The sequence below is a fragment of the Carcharodon carcharias genome, chromosome 14, assembly GCF_017639515.1.
Source record: "Carcharodon carcharias isolate sCarCar2 chromosome 14, sCarCar2.pri, whole genome shotgun sequence".
In the NCBI taxonomy this organism is placed as follows: domain Eukaryota; kingdom Metazoa; phylum Chordata; class Chondrichthyes; order Lamniformes; family Lamnidae; genus Carcharodon; species Carcharodon carcharias.
The window spans coordinates 143,998,007-144,014,280 of NC_054480.1; the positions used below are offsets into that span (position 1 = coordinate 143,998,007).

The 16,274-nt window shown below is 40.1% G+C and overlaps 1 protein-coding gene across 4 annotated transcripts in view; it reads right to left on the reverse strand.

The window, feature by feature from the left end:
* ap3d1 (adaptor related protein complex 3 subunit delta 1) overlaps nt 1-16,274 on the reverse strand; it is a 96,599-nt gene that overhangs the window by 19,547 nt on the left and 60,778 nt on the right. For 3 of the 4 annotated variants that reach the window (XM_041204684.1, XM_041204683.1, XM_041204686.1), the window contains exons 20-25: nt 16,006-16,081; nt 8,332-8,528; nt 6,589-6,662; nt 4,874-4,897; nt 3,519-3,672; nt 1,369-1,497 (exon numbers count right to left, since the gene is read on the reverse strand). In XM_041204684.1, coding sequence (XP_041060618.1) covers nt 1,369-1,497; nt 3,519-3,672; nt 4,874-4,897; nt 6,589-6,662; nt 8,332-8,528; nt 16,006-16,081 — 654 coding nt within the window. The remainder of the gene's footprint in view (nt 1-1,368; nt 1,498-3,518; nt 3,673-4,873; nt 4,898-6,588; nt 6,663-8,331; nt 8,529-16,005; nt 16,082-16,274) is intronic. The other variant, XM_041204685.1, reaches the window with a different exon arrangement.

Below are 16,274 nucleotides of genomic sequence, written 5' to 3' on the forward strand. Positions count from 1 at the left end.
TAACAACAAGCAGCAGGGAAGAAGGGTCCTAGAATAATTGATATTATTTGATATTAATTATCTTCCAAAAGGTTTAATTTAATTTAAAGGGGTAAGTCATGGCAGGAGAGCTCAGACCTGCAGTGTGCTCCTCCTGTTCTATGTGGGAAGCCAGGAACATGCCCAGTGCCTGGATCCAGTGTGTGTGCGGGAAATGTCTCCAGCTGCAGCTCCTGGAAGCCTGGGCTTTGGAGTTGGAGCGGTGGCTGGGGACACTGTGGAGCGTCCGCGAGGCGGAGAGTATAGTATCTCTATAGCACATATAGAGAGGTGGTCACATCGCAGGCTAAGGGTCCACAGGCAGGAAGGGAATGGGTGACCACCAGGCAGAGCAAGAGGACTCGGCAGGCGTGCAGGAATCTCCTGTGGGCTATTCCTCTGCAAAACAGATATACCACTTTGGATACTGTTGAGGGGAATGGCCCCTCAGGGGAAAGCAGCAACAACCAAATTCGTTGCACCACAATTGCCTCTGCTGCACAGGGAAGGAGTAAAAAGTGTGGGAATGCAATAGGTATAGGGGATTCAATTGTAAGGGGAATAGATTGGCGTTTCTGTGGCCACAAACAAGACTCCAGGATGGTATGTTGCCTCCCTGATGCTAGGGTCAAGGATGTCTCAGAGCGGCTACAGGTCATTCTGAAGGGGGAGGGTGAACAGCCAGTGGTCGTGGTACACATTGGTACAAATGACATAGGTTAAAAAAGGCATGAGGCCCTAAAAGCAGAATATAGGGAGTTAGGAAGTAAGTTGAAAAGTAGGACCTCAAAAAGGTAGTGATCTCAGGATTACCACAAGTGCCACATGCTAGTCAGAGTAGAAATAGCAGGATATATCAGATGAATACATGGCTGAAGAGATGGTGTGAGGGGGAAGGTTTCAGGTTCCTGGGACATTGAGACCTGTTCTAGGGGAGGTAAGACTGGGTGTGGGGGGCTGGCCAAGCGTGATCCCATCTCCAATGCAATCAACTCACAGGCAACTGTTTCTTGTGTGCACACCTCACAACTCCACACACTTCTCATTGTATCAGAAATGCACTCCTTCAGTATTCACCCCCACATTACAGTATATTGCAGGTGAGAAAATAGAAACAGCAAAGGACAAAAGGCAAGCAAGAAAGACTGGGCAGTCCTAACAAAAATCAGAATTTATCCTTGCCTGCACAGTGGAAAGCCATGCAGGTCTGCAATTGGGCTCCACATTAGAATGCACAACAGATGACTCAATGCACGCAAGAAATGACCATCTTCGATAATGACCATCTTTGACCAACAATTTACTTAATTATTAAATGAGGGATTTTTTTGTCAAATATACAGTACTGACCTCTCCTGTGGGCTTTTCATTTTCTTCCTCTTTGGATGTAGCTGTAATCATTTCTTCAGGTGCAGCATGTTCATTCTCTGCATTTTCAGAAGACTTCTTATGCTTTTTGCTAACTTTTTCTTTACTTTTCTGTACCAAGAGAACAGATAGCACAGAAACATAAAGCAATCATATTTGTGAAGAATATAACTTAATTCTCCTCAGACAGCAGGCAAGGGCTGCCAACATGATTCCAACTTAGCAAGAAGTGCCCTCTTGCACAGTCTATCTTACTGCAAGCCTACTGCAAGAACTGGATAGTTACAGCGCTACAGAATCAAACATAAGTATTTAATCAAGAGAAACATACTCAACAAAAGCTGGTGACTTCCAGATAGTAAATATATTCCAATCATTTATTTTTTAAAAATCTAAAAATAACTAATTCACCAGTGCATGTCAAGGGTAGTTATTGCAAATTATGGCACTTAGAAAATTAAGTGTGCTGCCAATAATTTTTTCCTTCATGGGATGAATGTGCCATTGGCAAGGCCAGCATTGAAGGTCGTAATGAGCCACCTTTTGAACTGCTACAGTCCGTCTGGTGTTGGTACAAACATAGTACTGTTAGGGAAAGAGTTCCAGGTGTTTGACCTAACAAGAGTGAAGGAAGTGCGATATAGTTCCAGGTCAGGATGATGTGACTTGTAGGAGAACTTGCAGGTGGTGGTATCCCCATTTGTCTGCTGTCTTGTCCTTCAAGATGGCCATTTGTGTGGGTTTGGAAGGTACTGTCGAAGGAGGCTTTGCCAATTTGCTGCAATACATCTTGTATATGGTACAATGCACTGGTGTCGGAGGGAGTGAACGTTTAAGGTGGTGGGATGGGGTGCCAATCAAGCAGCTGCTTTGTCCTGGATGCTGTTGAGCTTCTTGAATGTTGTTGGAGCTGCATTCATCCAAGCAAGTGGGGAGTGCTTCAACACCTACATTGCGCCTTGCAGATGATGGATAGGCTTTGGGGAGTTACTTGCCGCAAAATGCCCAGTCTCTGACCAGCTCTCAGCCACAGTATTTATATGGCTAATCCAGTTAAGTTTCTGATCAATGGTAACTCCCAGGATGTTGTTACTGGGAGATTCAGCAATAGCAATACTGCTGAATGTCAGGAGGAGATGGTTAGATTCCCTCATGATAGAAAAACATTTCCCTTGGTACAACAACTTTCACCAAAGCAACCACAAGGAAAGAGATGCACCAAGTTTTCAAGAAGTGAAATAGCAAGGATGAACAGCTCTTGAATAGTAACACATTCCTACGACACATGGTATTATTAAAAGGGGTAATAATTAGACCAACAGTTTAAAAACTAAGAATAGAATCTTACTGTTCTAATGATAACATGCATCATCAACAATAATGAGTTCTCCGACATGGGTAAAAGGAAATGTGAACATTGAGTATTTTAAGAGTACATTACTGCATCTCATGCTTTATTAAGCTTATTTAATGACTAACACAGCAACCAGGAATGCCCAATGAAACCATTATAATTCATTTACATGTTCAAGATCTGTAACTGCTTTTGAAATAACTGAAATGATACATCCAGTCTTCAGCAAATAATCATATTAATAACTGAAACAATTTTATGCTGGAACATAGCTTTAAAATAGGCTGTGATTTTGCTGACGGTTTCACATTATTTTGTTCACCAAATATAAATTCAGGTCATTAACAGGCTAGGTGTTGAGTAAAGGTCTTCCCTACTGTACTCCTCCAATAATGTGCCTGAACTTCAACTTCAGAACAACATCCCACCACAACAATGTAATTTGGCTATCAACTATTTCAGCCAATGAGAATCAAATGGACAGTTCATCGTAATTAAGTTCTGTTAAGTTTGTGTTATAGTTTTGCACTCAATTAGGACTAGTTTGAGGTATTTTACTGCCACACATGCACCAAGTAGTCCAGGCTGGGTCGGAAACTGATCCCTAAAATTTAGAGAATATTTGGTGACTCTGTCATGAGATGCCATCCAATGTTTAGACCTTATTTATCCATCATTTAGATAATAGTCCGCATTGTTCTAAATTAAGCTACTTTAAACAGCACCGGGGCCAACACAATTCCACAAACTATTAAAAATTCAAAATGGTTTAGTTTACCCTTTTCTCTTTGTCCTTCTTTTTATCTTTTTCTTTCTTTGCTTTCTTAGTTTTTTTGCTTTTTTCCTCTTCTGGGGCAGCTTCAACTTCCGGTGATTTCTTTTCAATTACTCGGTGTGTCCTGACAGGCAGTTTTTCATTATCTGCCAAAGGCCTTTAAAATAGCATAGGAATAAAATTGTACAATTAAGTGGCTATTAGGTTCAATAAAATTATGGTAAGGACAAGTTTTGGATTCCATTCACTGCTCCATAATCTTAGTCTCACCAAACCAGTACATTAAAACAATGTTTCTACAATTCATACACAGAACAGCCCAGGTGGATTGAGGTGAACACAACTAGGAAAATCCTAGGTAACACTCGCAAGACAGTCTGATACAGAGTTCTCAGCACATCCACATTTGGAAGAAACCTTGAACCTGCTGAAAACATGTTACTCATCAAGTCTGACCAATATATGTAATTTTGACAGCGAGAATTGAATGTTTTCCTAGTCAACACAGAATTCCAACCCTCTATTTTTAAAGACCAATCCAAAATTCTGAAATCAGGTAATTTAAAAAATAGATTTGCTCAATTTGAATCATTGATCAATTATAAAATGGAGCACTGGTGCTTCTGGGTGTAGTTATTAGGAAACATTGGAGGATGAAGGGAAGGGATAAAGCATTTAAAAATTACTGACAGGTATTTTAAATGAATGGCCAGTTTTTGAGAGAAACTTCAGAACATGAAAAAGCTGGTTAAGATCAGAAAGCAACAGGCAGCTAGTTAATGCACACAATCAAATAAACTGTGAAAAGCATTTACAAATTTCAAAAAGGTCAGAACGCCAAGGGAAGTTTACCAAACAGAAAATCCGAGCGCACTGGTTTAGTCCGTAAATAAGTCGGTACTTGAGAAACACACTCAGAATATCATACCAATTTGACAAAGAACAGAATTGCAAGTGAAGAAGCCTTTATCAAGTATCCCAACAACAAATGTAAGGCAAGTCATGACTTGGGGTTAATAGATATAATCACAATAAACTGCCTATTTTGTGATATTGGGAGACTCATCAAAAGCAGAATTTCAACCTTTCCACAGTTTTCTAATGTAACTCATTGATGTGGTTTTTACTAAACACCAGTGACTGTATGGTTTATGACAGAGTTTAACCCTTTGATGGCTGAAATTGCAAATTTAAATACAAAATACTAAGTTGCATAACATTTTATCATATTTAGAAAAATGTAGTTTAATGAATGGATATCAAAGGGTTAAATCCTTAAAAACAAACACCCATCTCCAAGTCAAATTTATAGAAGATCACAAATAAATTTTAAAAATAAAGCATTACACTTTACATACCTTGCTTTTTTCATGGGATTTAGACTTTTGTTGGGACACAAAGATGATGGTTGTGCGAGCAGTAGAAAGAAAGACAGAAAAGAAAGAACGACAGAAAAAAAAAATGGAGTGGCATATTAAGTGTGGAAGGAGAGAAAAAGAGAGAGTCACAGAACTAATTAAACAGCCCAAGATTAGTGATACTCATTTTGGAGCAATTATAAAATTCACTAAGCACTGATATTAAAATTAGCTGTGTTAGCATGACAAATTTTGCTACTTCTGTAGTTACATCTGGAATCAAAAGTTTTCATGGAGTTATGTGCCCAGAGATGTAAAATTACTCCAATTGTGATTCTGTAATAAGATGGGGTTGGCAAGTAGAGTGGAAGTTTAGTGTGTCTCTCAAATCCTGTATGTGCATATATGTTAACTTTACTCCTGTTCAAAAGTACAGTAATTCATTCAATATTATGCATTTAAAAACACGACCACACCTTTAAAAAAAATCTTTAGTTGGCTGAATTATACGCTGTTTGTATATGCAATCTTATACCCATTTAATAATTTTGCCATTCTTTTTGTCAATTAGAATCTGTTTAAATTGGTAAAGACTTGATATAGATATGCCACTTCACACTGTTTGTGTGCTTTGCAATTTCCCATATGGTAAACATTTGTTCATGACTGGGCTACCGAGGGAGATGCAATGCAAGAGATTGGGGGGTGAGGGCAAAAAGAGAAGACAAAACGAAAAGAGAAAGTCAGCTCACGTGGCTCAGTTAATGCAAGCCAGACATACAGCTCTGGGGGCAGTCAAAATTCTATTGGAAGTGATAAAATGGCAAGGAAAGGAAGAGAAAGAACTAAATCTAAAGAGCGGCAGAAGATACTCAAAATATAGGAGGAATAGATCTAAAATTATAGCTTTTCCTGAAGCATCCAAACTTGATATACTAAATGAAAGTACAAATTCCAATCATTTGTTTAAAAGTGCATAAACACAGGGGAAAGACTCAGATTATCTGTGAAAAAAAAACGTGTAATTATTAATCAATGCACAAAAATTGATTAAACATTGTTAACACACAAAATGTTTATTCTAGAAAACTAAACAATAGTGAGCACCAGTATGAGAGAATAATCCTTGCGATCATATACGTAAAAGAAAGACTGCAATTATCCAGAGTCTTACATGGCTGCAGGGCATCTCAAAGCGCTTTAGGGTCAACAAAATGCTTTTTGGAGTGCAAAGTATGAAGCGTGGCTGCCAATTTGCACACAGCAAACTCCACAAACAGCAATGTGATAATGACCAGATAATCTTTGTCTTTGCTAAAGGATATAGGAATAACTTCTGTTGTTCTTTAAAATAGAGTAAATGGACCTTTTACATGTTGCTGAGGAGCAAATGCGGCCAAGATTTAATGTCTCATCCAAAAGATGGCACCACCAACACTGTGGCACTCAGTAAGCCTGGCAATGGACCGTCATTCTTGATTTTTGTGCTCAAGTCTTGGAGTGAGACTTGAACCCAAAATCTTTAACTTAGATGCAAGAGTGCTGACTAACTGAGCCGCAGCTCACTGCTTTAGAAATCACTTGAACGTTTACCAGAACCAATAATAAATTTGTTATAAGCACCTTTTGTAAATGTCAGCTGCAAACAGAATAAATGCTAATAGTTATCTAAAAAAGTAGCTTCTTGACTTTGTGACAAACAAATGTATACTTACTTATCCAAGTCAATATCCAGCGCTTTGTACGGATCATTTGGATCTTTATCATCATCATCACTAGGTAAGGCATTCTGAACAAAACCCAAAAACAATAAACAGTGCGTTGGTAAAGTTCAGTTTGAAAAGCCTTATTAAAAGAAGTGGAGTATTAAAGGTCACTTTTCACTGGTGATGAAGAAACCATTGTAGTGGCTGCATTATCAATAAGTGTTTTAAAAAAAAAAACAAAACATACCTCTTCACCAATCATTTTTTCCACTAATTCCACTCTCCTCCACAACTATTCATTTCACTTCAACATGAGTATCAGTGTACTAGTTGGGGTCTAACCAAATATTATGTTAAAACAATACGAATTAATTTACAGACGTGATATGAAGGTAGTCATTAGACAGAGAAATAAAAGGGAGATGGAATTCAGTAGAGGAAATTTTGAAAATGTCCTGTTGATGAAGACAGTACCAGAAAAGTTACCAGTTAAAAAAGAGACTGAGGCACAATTTTGGAATGTTGTGTTCATTAATTTGGCATCCACTGTGAAAAAATCCATTATAATGAAACCAAGAAGGGGGGGGGGGATCTGCAAGAATTAAGATAATAACCTCAACCTAAGGAGTTACAATTTATGCAAGTTATGGAAATACTTTTGAGTACATTAATAAAGTGAGAAAAAGATGCATGCCATAATTTGACTTTGACAAAACATTTGTCTGGATCAGCGTGGACCTGTATTTATCCAGTACTCCTTCAGCTTTCTAGTTGAGAGAACTCACACTGTAAAATACATGTTGACTTTGAACGAAGACTAACCAAAAATGCTAATATTTTGGTATTTAGAAAAGGCAATTTGGAAATTGTAAAAAGCTTCCTTAAACATTGCTAAATTTCACATTGAGAGAGCACGAGCACAACAGCATAAGCATGAGAGAACATAAATGATATAACCTGAGGGAAAAAAGTGCATATACATGACAATGAAAGAGAACCAGAGAGAGTACATGCAAGAGCGAATGCACGCTTGACAGAGTGCACTTGTGATGATGAGATATAGAAATTGACATATAGCAAGAAGGCAAAAAAGGAAAAAAAAGTGATGGGAAATCCAGGTCAAAATTGAGATCAAGAGCAGCTGAGAGAGAAAAAAGTCCTGCCTTCATATATCATTTTGAGAAATTTGAGTCAATATACATCATCCAAAAAAGTATGCTGATATGCAGTGGACTTAAGGTAGCTAATCTGTACCCATCACGATTCTCCCAAATACAACTGCAATAAATGACCATTTCTACAGTCAAAACCTCTCTTGCTGGATCAAGGTTGGCTGAAACACACAAACTCCTTACTCTTTGAAAAGGAGAATGTGATCTTACACATCAGCTTGCAGAGGCTACCTTGGATTAACATCTTATCCAAAGATGGAGTAGTGCAATAATTTCTCAAAGCTGCAGTAACTTGATCCCTCCAATATGCAAAACTGGAATTAATAGTGATCATGGGCTGCCTATAATCACCCTATTTGCCCTGTCAATTTGCTTAAACCATATCAATATTATCAGATACATCCAGGGTTATGATGAACTTTCAACGGCATTCAAATTGCTTTAGTGGGAGTTTTAATGACCTATCTAATGCACATAACTCAATTTTTTTTTCCCCCAATCATCCGTTAAATCGATCTTCAATCACAAATTAATTTGATTTTAGTAGCACAGGATGATAAAGGTAAAATTAGCTACTAACCTCAGGCATTTCTTCTGTGATAATATCAACATGATGAACCGGAGCAATGTCCTCATCACTTTCAGTATGAAGTGAATCATGACGACGTTTGCCTTTCTTGTCTTTCTTTTGTTTTTTCTTCTTTTTCTGTCTATCCTGCTTCTGCTGTTGCCTGCGTTCTTCTTCCAGCTTAAGATACTGATCTGACAAAGGCATTCCTGTGTAACCAATACTACATAGATCACTGCATTGGAACAACCTACTGTAAAAGAATATCATATTTTTCCTGATATTACTGTGGGATACTTTAAAGCAGGCTTATGCTTATGTTTGTGTGTGAGAACAATTTAAATAAACCACAGACTGTTCGACTGCAAGGTTTGAATCATCAAAGGGGTTAAATGTAAAAAAACAGGTATTTGAAATGTTAATAGAAAAGCTAAATAAAATGGAATTTGTGTTTTTAGACAAGGGAGGGGTTGTTGGCTTTTCAAAAGGGGCATGGTAAGATGTTAGGCGTAATAATCTTGCCAGTTGTAAAGTTATTACTTTTATTTTTCCCCAAAAGTGCTGACCCTAATGACAACATGAAAGATTTTTATATTCTGGGATAACTGACTTCCAAAGGCAGGTAGAAATAATGGAATTTACAGATCAAAAAGGAAGAAAAATATTTAAAGAAGGATGGAAGAGGTGGTCATGTGAGATCTTGAAAGGTGCACTGTGAAAAGCAGCCTCTAGCCACTCTGGGGAAGTTCGCTGTTCCAGTAACCAGAGTTGTGTTAAAACCCTTTGGAGTTTCACTGTTGAGTGAGGGGCGAAATAAACTGAAATAGCTCCCTTATAGGAGGGAGTGTGTGCTTGTGGTAATTGTGCTGCATGTTTTATAGATTAAGAATCTATTTTGGACTGTTGCCCGAAAGGGGTGTGTAGTTGAGAATCCAGTTAAGTAAAAATTTTGGGAACTGTTAAGACTAAATAATAGTGACTATAATCGTGGGTGTGTTTAACTTTTTCTTTTGTTAATAAGCGTTTTAATCTTTAAAATCTCTTAAAGTGGTAGTGGGCTCATTACTTCTGACTTCAGTGCACAAACCTTCTCGTAATAAATAAAAATTGCAAAATTGTTTTGATAGCGTGGCCAAGTTTTCCTTTGGAATTTGGTCAGCCTGGCAGATGCCACCTGCCATATCGTAACATTACACATGACTATAAACATTTAGAGAAACTCAACAAAAAGGGCAACTGCATAAATCTTCTGCACCATGATAGTTTTTAAGCTGTTTCACACTCATTAGTCATCTAGGTGAAATCTTGGCACTAGGCTGAATTTTAAAAACTCAACTGTAATCAAGGTTGAAGAAAATTAAATTTTTGAGGAATTAGCCCACAATTTTGTAAATCAGAAAATTGCCAGCTTTAATGCACCCCATTTGAAAGATTTTGGGAGCAACTAACCATTTGCTCCAAAACTCCCAAATAGTATATGGATGATTGGTTGAGTTAATAAGATATAATACATAATATTCTGGTCAACAGCTGAAGATTCATCACTCCCATTCTCTGCTGTCACTACCTCCCCCAACAATCCTTGTGATCTTGCACACATTCTTCTACATATGAACAAGTGGAGTAGTCCATTCAGCCCCTCGAGCCTACTCCACCCTTTAATATTATGGCTGATCTGAAATTAACCTGAAAACTGAATCCCACCTACCTCCAATAACCTATCACTCCCTTGCGTTTTAAGATCTATCCACCTTTGCCTTAAAAATTCAAAGACTCTGCTTCCACCACCTTTTCAGGAAGAGTGTTCCAAAGACTCATGACCCTCAGAAAAAAATCTCGCCTCATTTCTGTTTTAAATGGGTGACTCTTTATTTTTAAACAGTGATCGCTAGTTCTAGATTCTCCCACAAGAGGAAACACCCTCTTCACATCCACCCTGTCAAGACCCCTCAGGATCTATGTTTCAATCAAGTCACCTCTTTACTCTTCTAAACTCAGCAGATAGATGCCTAGCCTGTCCAACCTTTTCTCATGAAGCAACCCTCCCATTCTACATTTAGTCTGGTAAACCTTCTCTGAACTACTTCCAACGCATTCACATTCTGCCTTAAATAAGATGACCAATCCTGAACACAGCACATCATGACTATTCTGCATAACCTCCCTACTTATGTATTCATTCCCCTCGCAATAATAACATTCTATTAGCTTTCCTGATTACTTGCTGTACCTGCATACTAGCTTTTTGCGATTCATGCACTAAGACCCCCTGTATTTCAAAGCTCGGCAATCTCTCACCATTTAGATATGCTTCTCTTTCATTCTTCCTGCCAAAATGGACTATATCACATTTCCCCATCATTATACTCCATTTGCCAGGTCTTTGCTCACTCACTTAATGTATATCTTTTTGTAGCCTCTTTTTGTCCTCTTCACAACTTACTTTCCTACCTATCTTTGTGTCATCAGCAAAATTGGCAACCATCCCATCCATCCCTTCAAGTCATTTATATAAATTGTAAACAGTTGAGATCCCAGCGTTGATCCCTGTGGCAAGCCACTCATTACATCAACCTGAAAAGGACCTATTTATGCCTACTCTCTGCTTCCTGTTAGACAGCCAATCTTCTATCCATGCCAATGTGTTACCCCGCTATACCATGAGCTTTTATTTTACGCAATAACATTTCGTGTGGCACTTTATCAAATGCTCTCCGGAAATCTAAGTACAGTACATCCACCGGTTCCCCTTTATCCACAGCACGTTACTTCCTCAAAGAACTCCAATAAGTTGGTTAAACAGGATTTCCCTTTCACAAAACCATGTTGACTCTGCCTGATTACCTTATTGAACTTATGCAAGTACCCTGCTATAGCTGCTTCAATAATAGCTAACATTTTCCCTGTGACAGATGTTAAGCTAACTGGCCTGTAGTTTCCCGCTTTCTGTCTCCCTCCCTTTTTGAATAATGGAGTTACATTTCCTATCTCCCAATCTAATGGGACCTTCCCCGAATCTAGGGAGTTTTGGAAAATTAAAATCAATGCATCAACTATCTCACTAGCCACTTCTTTTAAGGTCCTAGAATGAAGCCCATCAGGACCCGGGCACTTGTCAACCCACAGTTCCAATAACTTACTCAGTATCACTTCCCTGGTGATTGTAATTTTCTTGAGTTCCTCCCTCCCTTCTATTTCCTGATTTATAGCTGCTGAGATGTTACTTGTAACCTTTATAGTGAATGCCGATGCTAAATAACTGTCCAATTCATCTGCCATCTCCTTATTTTCCATTATTAATTCCCAAGACTTACTTTCTAGAGGCTCAAAACTCACTTTGTTAACTTGGTTCTTTTAAAAATATTTATAGAAACTGTTTTTATACTTCTGGCTAGCTTTATCCCGTACTCTAATTTCCCCCCCTCCATTAATCTTTTAGTCATCCTTTGCTGTTATTTATATTCTGTCCAACCTTCCACCAATCTTCACACAATTATATGCTTTTTCTTTTAAGTCTGATACTATCTTTAACCTTATTAGTTAACCACTTCTGAAATATCCCCTTAAATGTTTGCCATTGCATCGCTATTGACCTATCCCTTAACATAATTTGCCAATTCACTTTAGCCAGCTCTGCTTTCACCTCACAATTGTCCTCATTTAAGTTTAAAAACAGTTTTGGACCCCTACTCCTCTCTCCCTCAAATACAACGTAAAACTCAATCAAATTATGGTTGCTGTTATCTAGGGGTGCCCTCGTTATGCGCTTATTAATTAATCCCATCTCATTGCATAATACCAGGTCTAGTAAAGCCTGTTCTCTGGCTGGCTCCAGAACATGCTGTTCTAAGAAACTATCCCGGAAACATCGTTAACTCATCCAGGCTATCTTTGACCATCTGACGTTTCCAGTCTATATGTAGATTAAAATCTCCTAGATTATTGCAGTGCCTTTTGACAAGCTCCTATTATTTCTTCCTTTATGCTTCGCCCTACCATGTGATTACTGTTAGGGGGCTTATACAACTCCCACAAGTGTCTTCTTGCCTTTAGCATTTCTCATCTCTACCCAAACTGTTTCCACATCCTGGTTTCCTGAACTTAGTATTAGCACAATAAAGGGGGACAACCTATCATTAGCTAACAGAGCCATCCGCCTCCCCCCGCCCCCCCCACCCCCCGGCCCCCCCCACAAACTTTTCCTCACTTCCTGTCCTTCCTACATGTCCTATACCCTTTAATATTCAGAACCCAATCCATGTCCTCCTTTAGCCATGTCTCTGTAAGGGCTATTATAGAACCTCAACCATGTCCGGCCCACCTCCCGCGCATCCGCCCTCACGCCTTCTCCTCCCTCCCAGAAACATCATAGGGTCCCCCTTGTCCTCACTTATCACCCCACCAGCCTCCGCATTCAAAGGATCATCCTCCGCCATTTCTGCCAACTCCAGCATGATGCCACCACCAAACACATCTTCCCTTCACCCACCCCCGGCGGCATTCCGTAGGGATCGTTCCCTCCGGGACACCCTGGTCCAATCCTCCATCACCCCCTACTCCTCAAACCCCTCCTATGGCACCTCCTCATGCCCACGCAAAAGATGCAACACCTGCCCCTTCACTTCCTCTCTCCTCACCGTCCAAAGGCCCAAACACTCCTTTCAAGTGAAGCAGCATTTCACTTGCATTTCCCCCAACTTAGTCTACTGCATTCGTTGCTCCCAATGCGGTCTCCTCTACATTGGAGAGACCAAACGTAAACTGGGCGACCGCTTTGCAGAACACTTGCAGTCTATCCGCAAGAATGACCCAAACCTCCCTGTCGCTTGCCATTTTAACACTCCACCCTGCTCTCTTGCCCACGTCTGTCCTTGGCCTGCTGCATTGTTCCAGTGAAGCCCAACGCAAATTGGAGGAACAGCACCTCATCTTCTGACTAGGCACTTTACAGCCTTCCGGACTGAATATTGAATTCAACAACTTTAGGTCTTGAACTCCCTCCCCCATCCCCACCCCCTTTTTGTTTCTTCCCCATTCCTTTTGTTTTTTCCAATAAATTATATAGATTTTTCTTTTCCCACCTATTTCCATTATTTCTAAGTATTTTTAAATCTTTTATGCTCCCCCCACCCCCACTAGAGCCAAACCTTGAGTGCCCTACCATCCATTCTTAATTAGCACATTCGTTTAGATAATATCACTAACTTCAACACCTATGTGTTCTTTTGTCTGTGACATCTTTTGATGATCTGCTTCTATCACTGCTTGCTTGTCTCTACAACCACACCACCCCCCTCCACTCCCCACACCCACCGCCCCCACCCCCCCCACCTTAAACCAGCTTATATTTCACCCCTTCCTTGGATTCACCTAGTTCTGTTGAAGGGTCATGAGGACTCGAAACGTCAACTCTCTTTTTCTCCGCCGATGCTGCCAGACCTGCTGAGTTTTTCCAGGTAATTCTGTTTTTGTTTTGTTTTTTTATATTGTATTGTGTTTATTTATTACTGTGTGTACTCTCAGTTCATCTGCTTTGTTTCGAATGGAATTTTGAAATTCAGGTAGAGCCTTTAGTTTTATCCTTTCTTTTTAAAACCTCTCGTCTCATCTGTTGATTTGTTAGATTTTTATTCTATCCCTTCTTTCACGGTCTGTTTTTCTTTTCCTGTAAAAATACCTCTCTCTTTTGCCTTGTCTCTGCTCTTTGGTTTACCACATCTTTCCAAATTTGATCCCTTGTGCCCACTGCTTAGTTTAAAATCCTCTCTGCTTCGCTAGTTATACCAGTGTTCGCAAGAACACCAGTCCAGCACGGTTCCAGTGTAGACGGGTCCCATTGGTACAGATCCCACTTTCCCCAGTACTGGTGCCAGTGCCTCACGAACCAAAACCCACTTCTCCCACACCAGTCTTTGAGCCACACATTCATCTCTCTAATCTTATTTGTGCAATGCCAATTTGCACGTGGCTCAGGAAATAACCTGGAGATTATGACCTTTGAAGTTCTGCTTCTTAATTTGGTGCCAAGCTCCTCAGGCTGAAAGCAGAACCTCCTTCTTTGTCCTATTTCGTTGGTACCAACATGGATGACGATAACTGGGTCCTCCCTCTCCCACTGCAAGTTCCTCTCCAGCCTCGAGCAGATACCCTGAGCCCTGGCACCGGGCAGGCAACAAAGCTGCCTGAACTCTCGCTTTTGTTACAGAGAACAGTGTCAATCCCCCTTACTATACTATCCCCTACTACCACTACATTCCTTATAATTCCCCGCTCCTTGAATGACTTCCTGAACCACAGTGCCATGCAAGTCAGCTCATCCACTCAGCAGCCCCCACTCATCCAAACAAGCTAAAAAAACCTCAAACCTGTTGGACAATTGCAAGGGTGCAGGCTCCTGCACTTTGGGTCCCCTTACCTGCCTCACTTACAGTCACACCCACCTGTCTCTGACACTGACCAATCAGAAGATCCTATCCTAAGGGATGTGGCCGCCTCCTGGAATAAAGTGTCTAGGTAACTTTCCCCCTCCGCAGTGTCTGCAGCTCGGCATCCAGCTCAATAGCTCGGAGGCAAAGTTCCTGCAGCCGCAAACGCTTATTGCAGATGCTTGCGCCCTAGATCACATTGGCATCCAAAAGCTCCCACATCTTGCAATTGTAGCACATCACCTGCCCTGCCATCTTCAATGTGTTAATTAATTGATTGCTAAAATAAATGAAGCCTACATCTCTTGGCACTGCGAGTAAACTTTACAATACTCACTCATGTTTCCAGAACCGCTACTTCCAAATCAGGGTCGCAACGGGTTGGAGCCTATCCCAACAGGCAATGGGCACTAGGTGCGGTACACCCAAGATGGTACGTCAATCCATCACAGGGCACACAGTGGGGGACAATTTACCATAGCCAATCCACCTAACCAGCATATCTTTGGGCAGTGAGAGGAAATCAGAGCACCTGAAGAAAGCACAAGCAGACATGGGTAGAACATGCAAACTCCACACAGACTCGAGGTCAGGATTGGACCCAGGTCCTTGGAGCTAACCACAGTGCCACCGAGCTGCCTCCACTTTACAACACTGATAAAACAATACAGTACTTACAATACTGACAAAACTAATAACACCAGTTTTACCTGCTCCTTCTGCTGCAAAGTGGAAATCAAATAATGGGGGCTGAAAAATAGAAAAAAGCACTTTTTCCCAGTGCTTCACTGAACTCCCCAATCAGCACACTTTACTTCCTGCAGTAAACCTTACCTAAAGCACCTCTTTTCCCCTATGTACTGAATTCCCACTTTGGACCAAATTCCCAAATATATTCATTTGGTCTTTGTCTCACTCACTGACCGTGTGCTTTAAAAATCCCTTTCTTATTTGGTGACAGCAAGTTCTGACACCATTATTCATACCTGGCAGTGCAGAGTAATTTTGTGGCAGAGTCAAAACAACAATGTTTTCCCCTGGTAAACAAATGTAGTCAGCACATCACATTAGCAATGTCGGCTCATTGCTCATTTATTGTGGAAAACTAGATTTAAGGGAAAACAGCTTAACTGGGACTCTTCCATTTTGGCTTTGTGTGGCCAACATACTTGGGTTAAAAAACAATCAAGGTAACGTATAGCAAATAATTTTTACATGCAATAAATGGAAGTGAGAGCACGGCAATAGTTGCCTCAATTACCTGGTACTCTCAATGGTACTGTAAGATCGATTTGCACCACAGGTATGTGATCGACGCCACTAGCATCTTGGTAATTCTGGAATTAAATAAAATAGTGGCTGTTCATCAAATGAATCACTCATTCTTGGTTTAGAATTAGTTGCTGTCTTTTAAAATACCAGCATTAACGGAAAAGCTTCATATGCCCATCAAATGTAACATATTTCTCTGTTTTCCCCATGTAGTTATTACTCGAATTGCTTCAAGAACAAGTTTTACTAATTAAAGCA